The 14,583-nt window shown below is 42.8% G+C and overlaps 1 protein-coding gene and 1 long non-coding RNA gene across 8 annotated transcripts in view; both read right to left on the bottom strand.

Annotated features, from left to right (window-relative positions):
• The window catches only part of LOC134204956 (AP2-associated protein kinase 1), a 28,098-nt gene extending 13,788 nt beyond the window's left edge, over positions 1-14,310 (bottom strand). The window contains exons 1-2 of one of the 7 annotated variants that reach the window (XM_062679770.1): positions 13,722-14,308; positions 10,362-12,679 (exon numbers count right to left, since the gene is read on the bottom strand). In XM_062679770.1, coding sequence (XP_062535754.1) covers positions 10,439-12,646 — 2,208 coding nt within the window. In that variant the 5' untranslated portion in view covers positions 12,647-12,679; positions 13,722-14,308 and the 3' untranslated portion in view covers positions 10,362-10,438. Of the gene's footprint in view, positions 1-10,361 lie in introns of all 7 variants that reach the window. The other 6 variants (XM_062679768.1, XM_062679771.1, XM_062679772.1 and 3 more) reach the window with 6 other exon arrangements.
• On the bottom strand, positions 5,571-6,212 carry LOC134205411 (uncharacterized). Its single transcript, XR_009978134.1, has 3 exons — positions 6,105-6,212; positions 5,912-6,046; positions 5,571-5,851 (listed from the first exon to the last, which is right to left on the bottom strand). It is a non-coding gene; the product is annotated as an uncharacterized LOC134205411 (long non-coding RNA).
• Positions 14,311-14,583: the final 273 nt, after the last annotated feature.

Raw genomic sequence — 14,583 nt, 5'->3', positions numbered from 1 at the left:
ATAGACCAATATGCCTGCTTGATACGGCGGGGTAGGTGCTCGAGAAGATCATCCTCAACAGGTTGTTGATACTCACGGAGGGTGCGGATGGTCTATCGAGTAACCAGTTTTGCTTCCGAAAGGGTAAGTCGACCGTAGACGCTATCTTGTCGGTTACCAAATCCGCGGAGATAGCTATCCAGCGTAAGAGGAGGAAAGTTCGCTATTGTGCAGTTGTGACTCTCGACGTGAGGAATGCATTCAATAATGCCAGTTGGGCAGCTATTGCAGATGCGTTCCTGCGGCTTGGAATTCCCGAGTGCCTGTACAAGATTCTCGGAAGCTACTTCCAGAATCGAGTACTGGTATACGACACGGAGGCGGGTCGGAAGTGCGTTGACATAACCTCAGGGGTTCCGCAAGGTTCCATACTGGGTCCGGTGTTATGGAACGCCATGTACGACGGTGTCTTGAGGTTGAAGTTCCCGGTGGGCGTGGTAATCGTCGGCTTTGCTGATGATATTACGCTGGAGGTCTACGGCGAATCGATCGAAGAGGTGGAGTTGTCTGCAGCCCACTCGATCGCAATTGTGGAGGAGTGGATGAGTTCCAGGTAGTTAGAACTGGCTCACCATAAGACTAAGGTGGTTGTTGTTAACAACCGAAAGTCGGAGTAACAAGCGGTGATAAGGGCAGGCAACTGCACGGTCACCTCTGAACGCTCCATCAAACTCTTGGGGGTAATGATCGACGATAAGCTCACCTTTGGTAGCCACGTCAATTACGCCTGCAAGCGTGCCTCCACAGCTATAGTGGCATTGCCCCGGATGATGTCCAATAGCTCTGCGGTTTATACCAGCAAGCGCAAGCTTCTGGCTAGTGTCGCTCTGTCCATACTGAGGTATGGGGGGCCAGCTTGGGGCACGGCCCTGCGTATTAACTGCTACAGAACGAAGTTAGAAAGTACGTAGGGTAACCGTGCCCTTAGTGGAGGTAGCACCAATAGTGGAGGTAGTGGGGTTTTAATGAGATTTATTATATTTATAGACTTTACGATGGTTTCAGTTGATGCGTCGTGCTTTAAATATCCTGTTAAATGCAACTTACTTTAAGATTTTGCTTGAAAAACTATTGAAAACAATGATTTTCCTTAACAAAATTGACTCCCTTGCACCTATAGTGGTGCAACTGTACCAATAGTGGCGAGTCTCATAAGAAACCAATGGATAGCACCACTATAGGAACCAAAATTAATTTTTACCGCCACTAAAGGAACAGTGTACCCATAGTGGTGCAACTAATATTTGGTAATTATTGATGTTAAATGACATCTATCTCATTTTTGTTAGCAAATTTATTAGTTTATCTATTGACTAAGATAATAAAGCAGTAAATTTCCCATAATTATCAATTTTTAAAAAATATTTTCTTTTGTGGATCTACTAATACCTCCACTATTGGTACCGTTACCCTATAGGCTCATGTGCCTAAGAGTTGCGAGCGCGTACCGCACCGTGTCGCACGATGCACTTTGCGTCATCACCGGTATTATGCCTATTGACATCGTTATCGGTGAAGACATAGAGTGCCTCGAAATGCGCGGCACGAGAGGCACCCGTAGGACTGTCAGGTTGGCCTCAATGGTCAAATGGCAGCGTGCGTGGGACAGTTCCACTAAGGGTAGATGGACACATAGGTTGATACCGGAGATAGGTACGTGGGTCAAGCGGCGCCATGGGGAAATCATTTTCCATCTGACCTTAAAGGACATGGCTTCAGAGAGTATCTACACCGGTTCGAACACTAGGCCTCACCCGTGTGTCCGGTGTGCGCAGGTTTAGAGGAAACGGCGGAATACGTGTTGTTCGTGTGCCCACGATTTTGCACAATGCGTGACCACATGCTTGCCACATGTGGTCTGGAAACTACCCCGGACAACCTAGTCCGGAGGATGTGTAAAGATGAAGTTGGCTGGAACGCCGTTTTATCAGCTATCGTTTTAATCGTCTCGAAGTAACACAGAAGATGGCGCGTGGACTCGAGGAATGGCTAGTTCAGGCGCAAATAAGAGGTGCAGGGGCGTCTCGTGGACTTTTGCTACACCTGTTCTACCATGCTGATAAAAAAATATTCATCAAGCTGAGTGGTTTCGAATGAAAGTTGGGCATTTAATCTAATATTACAACCTTTTCTTGTACAACTTAACCAAATATTAGAAAAAAAAAAAAACAATTTAAATAGAAAAGATTTACAAAACAATAAATGACTTATTTTTCTCTTTTGTTACAAAAATGTTTTAAATTTAGATGCACTTAAAATTTTAGACTCGGAAATCGTCTAAAATCTAACTTGGTAACAGTTGGGCAATAACTGGATATTGCTCAGAATAGAGATCTTTCATATCGGCTCATTCCACCATTCAGGGTACACGGGTCCCATCGCCGTTAATATTTAAACTCTCACATATTTTGTTGCTATGAAAGAAATGTTATTAACCATTATTAGTATAATAATTATAGTATATAATTAGTATATAATTATTAGAGTGGGGCGCATTTGTATGGAAAAACGCAAACTTCGTCCGATCAAGTGAGATCAAGGTTTTTCTGAATCGTTTTGTGACCCCAATCAACTGTGCAAAATATGGGCTCGATTGGTTGCAACCTCGCATGCCGCATCGCGTTTTAAATTTACATGAAAATTAGTATGGGAAAACGTACTTTTTTACATGTTTGCTCTTACCGGCTTCAATTTATCATCAATCAAGTGACTCAATACGTTAGCATATAGTCTGGAAGATGCCAAAAGACTTTGCCGAAGAAGGTACGTATCTAGAAGGTCTACAAAAAATGTTATTACGTTTCGAAAATTGATTGTTCACACCATATGCAAGAAATCAATGTTTCTGCCAGCTCTACCGGACAACCTATGGTTATCAAAGGGCAAAACCCATCTTCCTTCTTGTCGGATTTTTTTCTTTGTGAAATAATTCCGGATAGCTCCCATTAGCTTTAAAGCCCTATAAGATCAATTATTTTGAAATAACACTCATTTAAATTATTGGTCTACGTAGTACGGCAGTGCTGGCAGTATAAACGATTTTTTGCATATGGTTTGAACACTCAATGTTCGAAGCGTTATAACTTTTTTCGTGGACGTTCCAGCAACGTGCCTTCTTCAGCAAAGTTTTTTGGCATTCTTTGGGTTAAACTGATGAACTGAAACCTCTAGTAGTAGAAATGCAAAAATATACGTTCTCCCATACTAATTTCCATACAAACTTAAAAAGCGATGCGGAAAGCGAGGAAGCAACCAATCGGTCCCAAACTCTGCACAGTTGTTCAGGACCCAGAATAGCTTCGAAAAACCATTGATTTGAAAAAATTACCATGACGCCCCACTCTAATAATTATACAATAATTGTTTGATGCGACTCCAGATTGTGACGACCAATGAGTCACATTTAGAAGCTGAAATGTGTTCCAGTTATTTAATTTTTCAAATTTAGTGTAAACTATACCTTTTTCTTTATGTTGATTGATTTTGAGTATTCGTAAAAAAGCATTATTTCTCGGGTACTTTTTCAAAACGGCGTATGTCGCAAATTGTAAACAAACCCGTTTTCAACAGCATATGGCATCAAATTCATCTAAAAATGTGTATAACTTCGAAGCTACATGAAAATGCGTTATTAAAAATGTAAATCAATATTTTACAAAACGGTGTAACATCATTATTGAAAATATTGCACATACACCGCTTAGCAAAAAATGTACTTTAAAAAGTTTTTTCGAACAACTAAATAGTTTAAAACGTGCATCTGCTTGTACTTTTTCATCACTGAGTTCAAAATTAAGCTTGTTGCTTGAAAATTCTGATTTATGTAAAGACAAACATTTTACGTTGTTTTTCTGCAGCAAATGTTGTTACGTCGTACTGTAAGTGTTGCAATTTTTTTGTCGCATGTGCGTGAAACGTTTCAACTTGACGCAACATTTCGACGTATCAACAATGCAGCATACGGAGCAGCGTAACATTTCGACGAAAGTAGCATGACCTCGGTCATGCTCAGTGTTGGGAAATGTACATTAAAACACTTTGATTATGCGAATGTTTATCTTTTTTTCAGTCAAATTTCTTGCGCCAAACAAGCCGAAACAGTTTGCCAAAAAAAAATGTACGCGACATCGTGACATTTATTTTTCCGATGAAGCAAACTGTTTGCTTGCTGCTACGTTAGAGTCGTGCCGGCGCGCGGTCAACATTTGCGTGAGATTTTTTGTTTCGGCTCGTGCGCAGCGCAAACAGCACAGAATCGAGTTCAATTACCTGTGGCGCAAAGCCTAGAAGGAGTGCTATCCGTAGGTACTGATTTATTCGTTCTTGTCTCTAAATCAAGCAAGTAGTAATGAAATGAATATTTCCCACCAAAAACGGTTATACGCTGTGAAATTATTGTACGAAAACATTAATTGTGGGGAGAGAAAATGGTAAAAGCATGTGCTGACTGTCGTCTGCTTGGCGGGGCTGCTGCTGTGGCTGCCGTGGTTTTGTTTTTATTTTTTTGCATAGAATAAGGAATGGTAAAAAGAAATGTCAACCATTCCCGTCCCTGGTCATGCTGACGTATCAGAACGACGTATGTGATTTATCTTTTGCAGAACGTTGTAACATATATTTTTGTCAAAATAACTGGAATGTTCACACGAATGACAGACTTCAGAGTCAGTGACGATGAACCTTTTCTTAATGTATCGTTGAGGTGAATTCACTTCCAATAAAAATGTTTAGTTTTTAAATAGGAATAAAAATGAAATCTTAAAACTTCCAAGCCGATTTTCTCAGCTTGATCAAAATGTTACATACGCCGATTTGAAAAAGTACCCGAGATTTAAAGGTTCTTTTGAAAACGCAAACATTAATTTAATATTGTTCTTGATGCTTTGCATCACGAGAAAAAAGAAAAACAAACTGTTTCCAATCATCGGCGCGGGAGCGTGCGCGGTGCGCCTTTCGGCAAAGCACAGCCCGACACTACGATCGAATGCGTCCAGTCGTTGATTGTTCTCGCAGCGCGTCGAACGGGTTTGACTCCTGCGCGCATAGCAGAACTTCACGCTAACAATCAACTACTCAGTGCCTGGCTAATATTGACTCATTTTTGCCGTCTCCTTCATAGAGTAGACAAACCAGGGCTGACAATCGTCATCGTCATAGCACGAAACGCCACAGTAGCGACGAGTTGCATTGTCTTCATTGCTACTCTACACTGTGCCAGCAAAGTACTCTTTAATGCGTAAAAAAGTACCCATTATGAAGTTAAATAGTTCAACTCATTAAAAGAGTAAACAGCGTTTACTCATTAATGAGTAAAAGGCCTATACGTCAAATTCAGGGGTACTTTTTACTCATTACCGGGAGATATATTTTTGCGAAAATGGGTATTTTTTACACTTAATCGATTTAAAAAAAAACATATTTAAATTATGGATATTCATCGAAGAAGTGAAGGAATTGCGAGGCATGTATGGAATGATTTTTTATTTAATTATCTTACAATAATAGATACATATCATGTTATTTTTGCTTAATATATGAACGGAAATAACTGCAACTTGTGTTTTGCTTGCCTCTCTGCTTTACCAGATCACATCCCATGGTATTAAGCAACTCGCCGAACGGATGACGGGAAAAAAGTGGACAAAGCACAATAGACACAACAGCTGCTTCTGAAACCGTTCCTGGAATCGACTTCTTTCTAAATTTATGCCAACCTCTGACTGTGTGTTCCCGATCGTCAGGAACAGGAACAGGAACATTTATCGAGTACATTCTTCGTAAATACGATATCCTCGCTGGAATGTTTTGGGGCCTGCGGCAAAATAGGTTATTTAGTGGAGGTGGGCTAGATTTTGGGGAGCATCGTAATTACTTTCGCAAAGTCCGACTTCTCTGTGATGTCGGATGAGTCCAAATGGCTGAAGTGTAGCAACATACCCTCGCATCCCTTCTTGATGAACTGCATCAATTATTCGCCGCAGTCCGAGGCTTCTGATGGTATTCTGTTCTGAAATGAAATGTGAGATTTAAATGCAAACGTTCTGCGTATTTAGCATGAATTTTACCATTTTCATGAGGCTCCTCCAGCTCCTGAATCAGCCTTACCATTCACGACGGGGATCTGCGCGTGTGGAAGTATATTTTCTTTTTCACTCATTAAAGGGTATCAGCGAGGATCTTGAAAATGGGTATAAAATATTCATTATGTAAAATAAATAATCACCCATTATTTTGACAGTTCCATATATCGTCAAAAAAGGGGTGATTTTTACTCTTTAAAGAGTATTGTCGAGTTTACAGTGTACACATCGTCAATGACGCGCACGACGTTAGCTTTCGTCGTGTAACCAAATCGTCATGACGACATCGAAGAACGAAGACTTCATACCGTTATTCTTCAAGTGGCAGCTGCCATGCGAAGATTTTTATTAATTCTTTGTAATAATGAATTTGAAGCAACGTATGAAAGCGTTATTAATGTTATCGATACATTTATGTTACCAAATTTCCTACTATTTGTTTATTTGAGACGCTATTATGTTTTTAACCAGTCCGTCTATAATGACGTGCAATCAATTGTGTGAAGAAGTGACGACGAAAATCGTCATAACTTTTGGCTGCGCGACTATCGTCGTGGTACGCATGCGGCACGAAGAAAACGAATAGGTGTTGCGTCGTGCAATGTTATGACGAAGACTAATTTTTTTTCGCTTTCTTCATACGACGAGAATGACTATTGTCAGCCCTGAGACAAACATTGAGTAAATCTGTTTTGGGCGTTTGAGGTTAATTTACTCAGTATATTTTGTAATAATAAGATGACTCGATTTTGAGTAAAATCGTGTTGTTCGAATTTAAATTTCGAAGATCTGAGAATCACAATTTGAAGCATTTTCCATTTTGTTTACGTGGGAGCAGTTCATCAGACGCGAGCGATTTATATTTTGCAAATGAGCGTTTTAGAAAAAATAAAATCTGTTCGCAGTTGAACAGTTCAGCTGACATGCATACCACATGAGTTCCCCGGTAATAAATAAAAAGTGATTTTCGTGCGAAAGAATATTTTACGGTGATTTATTTAGCATTTCAGTCTCATCTTGGATGAAAAACAACGGTGTGCTTCTATTTGCAAAAGATCCAATAAGGATCAAAAGTCAGCAGAAGATAAAAATAATTGTATGGTTTCATCCAAAGCGAGACTGAAATGCCTAATAAATAGCCGTAAACAATTATTCCGTACAGGATGTTACGAGAGGTTATGAATAAAATCGTTTCAACCACTGAGTCAAATGTAAGCAAATTTATTCCACAATCCCATGAGCATCATTTACTCATTATGCCGTTCATAACGCTTTACTCAAAATTGAGTAAAATAGTGTTTACTCAATGTTTGGGTTGTCCCGTTTTTAACCAAAATGAGTCGAATTCGACTCAATTTTGAGTAGCAGAGGCTTAGCGTGTTGCATCTAAACGTGCTTGCTTCGCATGCGAAAGAGGATGATGTGAGAAAACGGAGAAAACTGGCAACGCTCACGCAGGTTCTCTGCGCGTGGAGAACGAGTGAGCATACCAAGGAGGAAATTATTTCAAATCATTTGTCATGGCGCAAAACTTTAAATTTGACTTGTGGCAGCGCTGCTGTTGGTTCTTCATTATAGATCGTACGACTGGCAAAAGCTTTCTATGTGATGGGGTATGGTTTTTCAGAGAAACACACATTTAGCTGCAATTTGACTGTACGCCAAGGGGATCAGTACAAAAGGCCGAATCACAAAAGGCCGAACCACAGAAGGCCGAATCACAAAAGGCCGAAAATGTTCTAGCATACCACAAAAGGCCGAAAACCCAGAAGGCCGAACCACGAAAGGCCGAAGGATACAAAAGGCCGAATCTCAAAAGGCCGAATAACACAAAAGGCCGAATCATTACAAAAGTTTCAATCTTTCAATTAAGAGAACTCGGAATATTCACAAATTTACGTTTACTTTTATTATGCTGCCCCATTAAGAAAAACTTGTCCACGTGTTTTGCAACTAATAGCAGCGATCTAATCAATCTTATTCAGTTGAGGTATTTAACATCAGTTCAACGTCGAAGCTCAATCTTTCAATTGAAAGAAGTTGTATGACGGTGTTTACAGAATCAATTTGATTCCTTCTATATTGCATAATAGATCAATCTTCATTGCAGTAATGAAAGCATGAACATACGTATAAATATTATCACTTTAAAGCAACGGAGTAATCCAATAGCTCTCTTTTTTCTTCCTTTGCTGACGTAGTAATCATTATCAGTAGTATTGGGAAAAGTTAAATTCCCAAATCAAATGCAAGAGCCCGAGTTAAATTCCACCAGATTCATGGCTCACAGAATCGAATTGCCGATTTGCATCAATGTAGGAGTTGTGCGCTTCATGATGCATGGTTGTGCATTGTGCTAATGATGCGCACTACTCATGATCTAATTGCGACATCAGAAGCTAAACAAAATAGACTTTTTCAATTATTATGCTTTTGACCAAAATGCATGTTCCTCAATGCATATCATTTTCTCCCAATTTAAGAGAATCTTACTTCACAAGACTTCACTGAGAAATCACAAAATAGTTCGAATATTCTAAATTATATTAAGTATTTGAATTAAAAAAGTCTGAATAAAATCGGCAGACCAACAAAGTGGACCGGAGCGAGCGCGCGCGCTCCGGTCCACTTTGTTGGTCTGCCGATTTTATTCGGCCTTTTGTGATTCGGCCTTTTGTGGTTTCGGCCTTTTGTGATTCGGCCTTATGTGATTTCGGCCTTTTGTGGTTTCGGCCTTTTGTGCATTCGGCCTTTTTTGCTTTCGGCCTTTTGTAATTCGGCCATTCGTGATTCGGCCTTTTGTGATTCGGCCTTTCGTAGTAGACCCACGCCAAGCATGTGGCGTTAACTTGATCTGCCTACGAAATATTTTGTTTCTTTAGATGTTTAGATGTTAAAATCATTGGAAATATTACGTGAAGCTAATTTAACATTAATTTCTTACTTCTGACCTACAAATGGTTACCTGTTCCATGAACAGGTAGAACGTATGGACGAGTCGCCCCTGAAGAGGTGGTCTAAGGGTTCGGAGTCGGCTTCATGGGTCATACCGGTGCCCTGTAGTCGAACTCGATCCTTTTATCGAACAGGTGGCCGCGCGAAGAACAACATGGTATCGTCGCTTTCGCGGGGTCGGTCAACCGGGTGGGTTCCGAGCCCGAGGACGGAAAGGGGTCCTCGTCAAGGCTGGGGCAGGTGTAGGCACCGCGTCGGCAAGTCCCTCTGTGTGTTGGTGAATAGGCCCTATCGTAGAGAGGTAAATTTGGGGTGCACGCGGCATCATCATTCTTGATACCAGTCGTGCAGAGAGAAGCAGGCGCGAAGTCGACCCTTCCCACCTTCCGCGGACATATAGGGCCACCGGCTTGTAGAGGTAAGGCCACCTGAAAAGCCGGCAATGCGCTGGCACGATACCATGGTGTTCTTCTAAAAAGGCGAGTCACGATGTTCGATGCTGCAAGGACACGCAGCTAACCTCGAGGGTGCGTTGTGCACTGGCCCCCCTTTGAAGCATTACTTTCTGGTTGTACTGAAGGGACGATGGGCTTGGCGGCAATGGAAACGGTTTAGCGGGTCGGGGATGTAGTCCTGCCTCCATCGTTTGCTGTTGGAGGTGGTCCTTAGCCCCGCACTTCCTGGACGTCCAACCCAGGAAGTCTGTTGAGCAGATTCCCCCTTCATTGCTTAGGAAGAAAAAAAAACACGCTCACACATATATACATACACACATAACAGAATCACTTCAATTCGTCGAGCTGATTCGATTGGTATATAACACTATGAGTCTCCGAGCCTTCTATCAAAAGTTTGGTTTCGGAGTAAAGTACCGTCGTCGGGGATAACAATGGGTCAAATGGGGGTGAGAATGCGTCACTTTTTAACTACTTAGAATGCTTTTAGAAGGGCAAGAAAACCAAAATATAAGCGATGACCCTTTCTCACCCCCGATGGCGGTAAACGAGGAAGGCTAAAACGCACTTGCATTTCAAAACACGAAAAAGTGCAGTTCAGCGATGGTATCGCGTAACAAAATTGGATATTTCAAGCGACAAATCTCAAAATGAATATTCCATCAGAAAGGAAATTCAGTGAGGATAATTTTACATCTGTTTAATCATACGTCCCCGAATCTAATTTTTGAATGCTTAAACATGAGCACATAGTTTGGGATCTATGAGGAAAACTAACCCGACCCGAGTTTAATTTAGTATTCAATGGACCATAACCGCTCCCGGTACTCACCTTCAACAAGAAGAAGATTGACGACCGTCCGATCATAGCTTGCCAGCAGCTTCCTCGGTGTCATCGTTCTCCTGCTCCTATGCACTCCGACCACCGTACAGATTGATCACCGTTTTCTTGATGCGCTTGATGTCTCTCGCATTGGTCCGACAGCATCCTCCGACGAACTTCGCCCCAAGTTCGATCCACTGTGGTACGTAAGTCTCCAGAGGAATGCAGTCGTCCTGCCCTGTCCACATCCCTGCGCTCCATATTTCGCCCGAGTTGGGATACACTATCAATGGTATCTTGTCCTCGTCCGGCCTCCGGTCATTGACTGCTTTCAGTAACTGAATGGCATACTGTGGATGAACGCAGTTCACTCCTACCGCAAGCAAATTAGGATTTTTTAAAGCACGAGCCTTACTCCACAATCCGATTGCCGTTTCGGCGAAACTTTCTCCATGTGCCAACGTGGATCCATCCTTACACTGGAAGGAAATCCAGAACCGAATCGTTGGATGTTCGGCCGTCATCAGTTCTAGCAGCGCGTCCGCTTCCATCCGGCAGGGGATTGTTTCGATTGCCAGAGCATCAACACCCGCCTCGATAACCGCGTTGATTCGCTGCCGGTGCCAATTCTGAATCCGTGCGAATGGGACCGTGTCGGCGTAGCTTCCAGTATATTCAGATCCATCATGAAGATGAGCTCCATAGGGACCGATCGAGCCAACAACCCACGGAATTTTGTGGGATTTATTGTCCCTTTTTTCCTCGAGATATTGGGTCCGTGCCATTTTCGCCAGGTCGACCGTAGATTTAATCAAGTTGATACTGTCCTCTTCGCTTAGATCAAGAAAATCCATGAAACCTTCGATAGAGGCCTGGTAAGTGTTGGTGAGGATGCAATCAGCCCCAGCTCTTAGGTAATCCATGTGCGTTGCCATAACGGCGCCACGATTTGTGGCATTGTATCGCGAGCTCCATAAAGGATCCTTGTCTATGGACTGTCCGACGTGGGTGGCTAGTTGGGTGGAGAAACCCCCATCGATGACGATGACTTTCTTGGAACCAAGCTTGAGTGAACGGTTCTTGTCTCGGACGGGCAAAGAAAATGGCGCTGAGCTGAAAGGATCGTCCTCCGGAGTATCCGGAGGAATGTTCTCCGGGGAGAATTGTGATTGGAGCGGTAGCGCGGGAACAGGCTGAGTCATAATAGGTTGGACCTGGGGCAGTGACGGATGCCGAGAAGTTGATTCCGGTGGTGTTTTTAGACTACCCTGCGAGCCCTGTTGTCGTATTTTGTCAAACTCCTCACCAAATATGTGATCTTCTGTCATCTGGCTGAAAGGCGTTGGATCACCGAAAGGGTTCCATGGTTGCTGTTTCAGGGTTGCGATTCCGGTTGGGTTTAGTTGAGGGTTCGAAGACCGTGATTCCAAAGTGACCGGAATGGAGTGAAGGTTCTGCTCGGATCCGTTGCTGCCCAACGTACTTTGTGGGGGTTGGTAGTTATTTGACGATACATCGTAAGGGGCCAGGAACTGGGAGGTTTCCGTGGTGTATGCTTTGTTGAATGCAGACGTATCGCTCATGTTGCGACGGTGGCCGACTATAGGCTGTTTCGAAGGGAGTAGAGAACTAGTTCCGGTACCGAGTGGAGTGTCGGACTGCGATGACGCGGAGGCGTGACTAGGGGATTGCAGAACGGATGAAGATGCCGAAGTATCGTGTACCGGTACGTTCTGCTCTGGGTGCACTGCGTGGGGAGTACCAAGCTCTTGAGAGTCCACTTCTCGGAACGGATCTGGATAAGTTGATTGAAATAGGTTACTACTTTGGATTTCCTGCGCTGGTGGTGGAGGAAAGTTAGCACTAAATTTTGCAACGAAAGGCTCTGTTGGGGCTGCAGTCACGGGAGGGCCGGGTTGATCGAGCGGGATCGATGGAGCTGCACCAGGAACTGGCGACGATAGAATATTCTTAGGAGAAGGATTTAAAGGAAGTCCTAAGGAAAAACTGTTGTTGGCTGCCGTTTGAGATGCCTTGGGTCTCTGCCGAGGAGCGACCGATGTGCCACCTTCCAGACCGGAGCTGATCGGTTGTTTCGTTGTTTTCGAAATTGCACCTGTAGCGGATGGAATGCGCTTTGTTTCGCTTTCATAAGGAGGAACGATTAGGAATTCCACACCAGGAACCGTAGATTTGGTAAGGTTTCTCACTGGATTAGTTCTGCCTGCGATTTTAAATGCGACTTCACACACTTGATAGATGTTTGGACGCTTCTCTATGTCCGTTTCCAACATATACCTAATGAGTTGATGGATTTCTCTGGAATACTTAGAATTATCTGGTATACTGAAGTGTCCACCTTGAATAGCAAGAGCGCTCTCCCCGAAAGGCAACGTAAAAAAACACAGTTTGTAGAGAAGACATCCTAGTGCCCATATATCCGCCTTTACAGTAATATCTTGTCCCAAGAATAGATCAATCATTTCAGGGGCTCTATAGGAGAGTGTTGTATATTTTTGTATCTCTTCTTCCACCAATGTTCTTCCGTGAGTATTGGGATTTAATACCCGAGCAGTAGCTGAGCCAAAGTCGCACAGAACGAAGTTCCCTATATCATTTTGAAGGATGTTTTCCACCTTCAAATCCCGGTGTATGATAGGAGTTTGGCATTGGTGCAACCGAGCAACGGCTTCTGCTACGTCGCAGAATATCTGCAGAACGTCTTGCTCACTGAAACCATTTGGAATCCTAGCATTCATCAGTGTGAGCAAATTGGTCTTGCAGTAAGGCATCAACAACAAAATCTCGTGGACTCCATTACCTTTGGGATTAATGCTATGGTCAATGTATCCGATTATGTTCTTGTGGCCACTAAGATTACTGGCTATCTTTATCTCCCGACTGCACACTCCCAAATCATGTTCGTTGTTTACATACAACCGCTTCAACGCGTATCTTTGGCCATTGTGGCCCTTGACTAGAAACACCACAGCGAATCCACCCTCTGCAAGAACTTCCTCGACAGTCACTACATTGTCTTTGCTCAACTTAAATGTCTTGCCAACAAAACTATTCGTTTCCTTGCTCGGAGTTGCCTCATTTTTGTTCTCGAACTTGGAGATAAACTTTTTCATTTCTACCGTCCTCCCTAATGATCCAGTCTTGAAAACAAATCAAACTCCAGCAAGCTTCCACGCAAATGTCTTTGGATTTGTGTGCTTCAGCTCTGTTGCTGCTAGCGCCCTCGTTCTTTTTATGTTTGCTCGTATGTTGAACTGTTTCTCTTTTTCCACTGTTTGTTTTCTTCTTTCTGTCCGTATGACCTTCTTTCTTCCTTTCTCTTCCCCAAACTTAAAAAATCAACTCCACCTCCTCCTTAGGTTTTCGCCAACAGTTGCACCCACTTTCTGAGCACCAGTTTCTGTCCGATTAATTGCTACGCAACATTTTTATTCTTGCCCCAAACTAACAATAATATATTGCGCAAAGATCATCCACTGGTGCCCTCAGAAATCCTCCGGATAAGAGCACAATAATGATGACTCACTGCAGTCCGATGATAACCAATTTTTTTTTCTTTTTCTTATCGGGAAAATATTCCACAATTGAGTGTCTTTCTTCTTCGCCAAGTAGCAGAGTAGGTACTTCACAAAAACACTTTTCCTTCCCTCGAGTACGACTTCATCGAAGAACGCGTTCCAACACGGATTTGCCACTGTCGATAATCCGATCACGCACCAAGAGACATAATGGAGAACCGTATATTACTTCGTCAAGGGAAAACTAGGCTCGATGCATTTGGACACACCACCTCGGCGATAACACGACGAAAAAAATCGCAATCACGACGGATGAGGAAAAGCCACTACCACTGGACGACTGATTGATTTCAATGATGGGTTTTGCGAATTTCACGATGCTGATGGTGGAAAATCTGCGTTGACACTGACAGCGACAGGCGACGACAAAAGGGTTGCCAAATTCAAAATTTGTTTTTGAAGCTTTATACCAGTTATACCACACACGCTAAAGTGAATCAACAGCATGGAGTCTCAAGCGAGGGACGATTCATTGCTGTCGATATTTTATTAAATCGTAAATACGTTATTGCATGTTTTTCTCAAAATTGTACGCGGCGTACTCTTCAGGAAAGATACCACCGCGCTTTCTGTACCCCGTTTACTTGCTTCATATGGGTGAATAGCATTGCTGTGTATCGTTTGGCGCGGCC

The sequence above is a fragment of the Armigeres subalbatus genome, chromosome 1 (genome assembly GCF_024139115.2).
Source record: "Armigeres subalbatus isolate Guangzhou_Male chromosome 1, GZ_Asu_2, whole genome shotgun sequence".
NCBI lineage: Eukaryota > Metazoa > Arthropoda > Insecta > Diptera > Culicidae > Armigeres > Armigeres subalbatus.
This window is presented reverse-complemented; position numbering and strand designations above follow the sequence as displayed.